General features: G+C 53.7%; 1 protein-coding gene across 1 annotated transcript in view; it reads left to right on the plus strand.

Annotated features, from left to right (window-relative positions):
* Positions 1 to 3,223: 3,223 nt before the first annotated feature.
* The window catches only part of INPP5B (inositol polyphosphate-5-phosphatase B), an 86,157-nt gene continuing 84,056 nt past the window's right edge, over positions 3,224 to 5,324 (plus strand). The window contains 3 exon segments of the mRNA XM_026455704.2: positions 3,224 to 3,267; positions 3,975 to 4,057; positions 4,423 to 4,517. Of these exon segments, the coding sequence (XP_026311489.1) occupies positions 4,001 to 4,057; positions 4,423 to 4,517 (152 nt within the window). The 5' untranslated portion in view covers positions 3,224 to 3,267; positions 3,975 to 4,000.

A 5,324-nucleotide genomic window follows, 5' to 3' on the forward strand; every position in this document is an offset into this window, starting at 1 on the left:
CAACAACAAGTCTTCCTTCCTCATTAGCTCCCCAAGTCTGAGCTTTCTGCCTTTGGTGCCCCACCCCCTCTCAGATTCCCCACTCCTAACATCCCCACCATTCCCCAGTCCAGCCCATCCAGCACTCCCCTCCCCAACAAGCTCCAAAGAGGCCTGGGGCAAGCACCTGTGCTCATCCAGGCAGCAGTGGGGGAGATGTCAGGTTGGGAGCTGCCCACACACATCATGCTCTCCCTGGGGGCAAGGCAGGGGGTCAGGGCTTTGCAGAGGTGTCACAGCACTTCCCCAGGCAGTCCTGCTCTGCTCCTAGGCCTAGCCCACCTGACGATCCCAAAGGACAAGCTACATTCCACTCTACCCCTGGTGACCACCACCTTGCCAGCCCTCCAGGGAAATGTGAGTGTCTCATTCTCACCTGCCTGCTCTGGAAAGTGGAGGCAGAAACAGACAGCGTGTCGTGGATGGGGCCAGTGACACGGGCATGATACGGCTCCAGCCTTGCCTCTGTCCAGCATTTACCACCTGTTCAGTCTGCACAGAGCTCTCAAACCTCCTCCTGCTTTCTCTTCCAGGAGAAAATCTGTGCCACTTTCTCCTGCCAAGGTAGTGACTGTTTCAAAGGGCAGAAAGCTGTGGCCATGTGCCCTGAGGGCTTGGACTTCTGTGAGGTGAGCCCTGCAATGTTCCAAGGATTAGGGAGCTGTCCTCCCTCAGAGCTGCATGGCTTTCTCCTTCTACCTGGAGTGAGTAGCTCAGCAGTAGGATCTGGATGGAGCTAGACCTGCTGGGAGCCAGGCTGGCTGGGGTCTAGCAAGCTTGACTCCCTCAGCTCTGCATGATGCCAACACCAAAGGCAGCAACTGGAATTTGCCATACCTCCACGATGTGCCCCTTTGTTTCTGTCCACCCTGTATGTTCACTAGGGACTCACTGATCTTGTGGGCAGGAAGCTAGGGGTCCAAGGAGGTTGAGCTCAACCCATGACCCACTTAACACTTTCTGCCTTTGAGTGGGGAAGAGGGGCAAGGGGATGATGAATGGTCCCACCTCTTCTTGCAGCTGAAATGCTCCAGCTCAGGTTACATTGCAGGCTGCAGCCAGGCCTGTGAAGCAGGGACCTCCCAAAATCATGGGCTGTGGCCCCACCCTGCTACCAGGAGTGCTGTCAAGCCTCAACCTCAGGCAGCTGCCTCCAGCTGGATGGGAAACTTCACTTCAACCAGGCAGCTCCTGGGGCCACCAGAAACCCCCTGCACTGGGCCCTGGCTGTGGCTATGCTACTGCTCCTCCACTCTGCCCTGCTCCTGTTCTTGCTCCCCTAGCTGGGCCCAGCAGAATCTGGGAGCAGCAGCCAAGAAGACCCTGTAGGACCTACAAGCCTTCAGGTCCCACTCCAGCTCTGATTCCTGTAGCTGCATCTTTAGTAAAAGGGCTTTATCAAGCCCACAGCACTGGGCTTAAAGCTTCTGACTTCTCCCCTTCTAGGGCCTAGGCCTGACCACGGAACCCTCCAAGGGGGTAGGGCCTCAGCCCTAATCTCAGGGAGAGGATGGGGTTTGTCTGGAAAAACAGAAAACCTCCTGCCTGACCCCCCACCCAGTGGGAGGACCCCAAAATCCGGCAGGGACAGTTTCTTCATCATAAAAAGCACACAGCCCCATCTACTTTCCCCAGACCCTCCTCCCCAGGCTTTGACACTAAGAGCAGGGCTGGAATTGGGGTTCCTCTGCTTCCCTGCAGTGACCCACCCCTTGATCACAAGGGTCTGAGTCAATCCTCTTTCCCCTCATCCTCTACGTGCCTTTAACAATGAATTCAAATAAACTTGAGCTCCATTTGTGCTGTGAATGTTTCCAGGAAAAGGAATAGATTGAGAAGAAGGCAATGACTATTTCTGGAAGGGGTTTACACAGGCAAAGTTGAACTGGTCATTAGGATGGCCACTTCACTTGGGGAAAGAGGAGGGGAGACCGTTCACAAGTCACAACAGTCACCCACTCCCCAGCGCCAAAGGCCCATTCCTTCAGTTTGGGTCAAAGCTTGAGAGAAGGTGTATTTATTAAAATATTTCAGTAAGTATTCACTAACTCCATAGATAACTGTGTCCCAGAAACTGCTAGTGTGTTGATGAAAAGGCATAATCCTGTCCAAAGGGAGTTTACAGCTTAATTAAATGGCCAATAGGACAAGTGAGAATCCTTATCTGAACTAGATGAGCAATCACAGCTCACTGCAGCCTTCAACTCCTGGGCTCAAGTGATCCTCCCATCTCAGCCTCCCAAGTAGCTGGGACACAGGCATGCACCACCATACCCGGCTAAATTAAAAAAAATTTTTTTTTTAGAGATGGGGTCTTAAACTCCTTGCCTCAAGCGATTCTCCCTCCTTGGCCTTCCAAAGTACCAGGATAACAGGCATGAGCCACTGTGCCCAATCCCTGTGCTGGCTCTTTTTGTCCATCTGGGGTAACCGCTTATCTTAGATGGGGAAATTGAATCCCAAGGGAAGAAAGGTCTTGGCCAAGGTCACACAGCCAGGTGGATCAGGGAAAGGACACTGCCAGAGAGGAACGGTGTCATACCCTTTATAAAGTGCTTTCACACCCAGTAGCCTCAAACAGCACTGTGTGGCAGGAGGGCTGGGTGGGGCTGAGGGAAGAAGTAGGGCAGTATGTGGCGGTACAAATGGCCCAGGAGTTGCAGTCAGACTTTCAGTGGAGTCCCAGTGTTGCCACCTGCTAGCTGCAGGACTTAATGTCAAACTGCTTACCCTCTCCAAGGCTCAGTTTCTCCACCTGGAAAACAGACATAATGGTTCTTCATAGTCTGGTTCTCCCTCCATTAAACCAGGAGAGGGTAGTTATTTCAGGCGAAGGGTTTCAGTAGAGGTCCGGGCTGTCTACCTGGAGTGAGAAGAGCTGATGATGGAACTAAGGAGAAAATAAAAATGCATTATATTCTTCCCCTAAGGTAAACTATGACCATCTTCCTCCTGGGCGGGAAGCTTTGGCCCCATGACCTAGAGGGCTGGGGATGGGAGTGAGGGCAATCATTTGAAAACCTTTCTGGAATAGGGAGCCCAGTGTACCCCAGGACCTAAGGGGTTAATGGGGATGGAGAGACTCCCCACCCCACGATTGACTCAGGCATGCTGGGACTTGCAGGCTGACTGACCACCGTGTGGCGCAGGGGCTGTTGGGAAATGTAGTCACTGTCCCGGAACCTGGGGCAGCGGAGTCCTGTGCGCCCTGCGGTGACAGCTCAGAAGGTAGGTAGCAATGGCAGGGAGCTGTGGGTGGGAGCAGAGCAGGAAAGCCAGGGCAGGGCTGGGCAGGAGGGAGTGGGCAAGCTGAGGGCTGGGACGCCCCCCACCCCCCCCCGCCCCCGGCCTGCAGCTGATGCAATGGGCCTGCTGGGGCGGGGGTGAAGGGCAAGCAGCAATGGGACACTTCCTGTCTCCAAGGAAAGAGGAATGGGACTCTCCTGAATGACAGTAAGGGGATATTCCCTGAACCCCACACGGACACACCACTGACACCTCCCAGAGAGGTACCAGCAGAACAAAAACTGCCCCCAAAAGAGAGGCAGAGCCCTGTCCTAGGAGCAAAGGGACCAGGTCCCCTTCTCCAGTCCACATACCCCACTTCCAACAAGTAGAATAGACCACACTCAAGAGCAACTGGATGCCCTCCCAGACAAAGGCAGTACAACAAACTGTAGATCCCATCAGGGGCAAAGGGACTGGACCCCTAACCCTAAAAACTAAAAGGCCTATTCTAGGGAGGAGAAGGAGGAGAAGGAGGAGGAGAAGGAGGAGGAGGAGCAGGAGGAGGAGCAGGAGGAGGATCAGGCCTCCCCAGTACTGTCTCCCTCCGCAAAGGCCCCTCCCTCCTGCCTCCCACCCCTCTGAGGCAGCTACATCACCCCATGCGTAACCTGTTGACCAAAGGGGGGCTCCCATCTCCCCTCCCACAGGGTGTGTGCACTCAGCAGGAGCCAGCATGGACCAGTCTGTGGCGATCCAGGAGACGCTGGCTGAGGGGGAATACTGCGTCATCATATCCTTCCTGTGCTAACTGCAGCCCTGAGCCGGCTCTGGCCTTGGGAAGAGGAATGGAAGGTGTCGAGGTGTCTATCCCCTCTCCTGCCTCTCTGAACCATCAGGGGAGAAGGAAATCAGTATTTACTAAGTACTTACTGAGTCCTGGACTCTCCGCCAGATGCTTTAAATATGCAGTCATCCTCCTAACTCCCTATGAAATGAGGATTATTATCCTCATTTCATCGATGAGGAAGGCTTAGAGAGTGACGGGCCCAAGGCCACACAGTGAATCTGGGGGACAGGGGAATGGAGGAAGGTGGGACAGCCTGGGTGGGGAGCGGCCTCGCCTCTGGGTTGTCTTCCCTTGACTCTGAGCCGCAGGCGGTGCAAGGTGTGCTGTGTGAGGGGGACAGCCGGCAGAGCCGCCTCCTGGGACTCGTGCGCTACTGCCTGGAGCACGGCGGCCAGGAACACGCGTGAGTGAGGGGCTTGGTCCCCATCTGTCTGAGCCATGGGGTTGTTCATCACTGCACCCTCCAGCTGAACTTCAACCATCACTCCAGGGCAGGGTCTGAGTCTCCTAGAATAATTATCAAAATGATAGTTAATATTTTTTGAACACTGTATTCTAAATCCTGCACAGGTACTAACTTATAATCCTCAAGATCTAAGGAGGAAGTTTCTTGAGAAGAGACAGTTTAACATACTGGTCCAGATCTTGAGCCTTGTGGTCCAACTGCCTGGGTTCAAACCCAGGCTTTGTTACTAACAAGCCACATGATCTATTGTTTGTTTTGAGACAGAGTCTTGCTCTTCGGCCAGGCTGGAGTGCAGTGGCGTGATCTTGTTTCACTGCAACCTCTGTGTCCCAGGTTCAAGCAATTCTTGTGCCTCAGCCTCTTGAAGAGCTAGTATTACAGAGGTGTCTGCCACCATGCCTGGCTCATTTCTGTATTTTTAGTAGAGAGGGGGTTTCACCACGTTGGCCAGGCTGGTCTTGAAATCCTGACCTCAAGTTATCCACCTGCCTTGGCCTCCCAAAGTGCTAGGATTACAGGCATGAGCCAGCATGCCCAGCCTCACACGATCTTTTTTTAAGAGACAGGGTCTCTTTCTGTCACCCAGGCTGGAGTGCAGTGGCATGATCTTGGCTCACTGCAACCTCTGAGTCCCAGGGTCAAGCAATTCTTGTGCCTCAGCCTCTTGAGGAGCTGGTATTACAGGGGTGCCCACCACCGTGCCTGGCTCGTTTCTGTATTTTTTTTTTTTTTTTTTTTTTTTTT

Source organism: Piliocolobus tephrosceles, chromosome 1, assembly GCF_002776525.5.
Source record: "Piliocolobus tephrosceles isolate RC106 chromosome 1, ASM277652v3, whole genome shotgun sequence".
NCBI lineage: Eukaryota > Metazoa > Chordata > Mammalia > Primates > Cercopithecidae > Piliocolobus > Piliocolobus tephrosceles.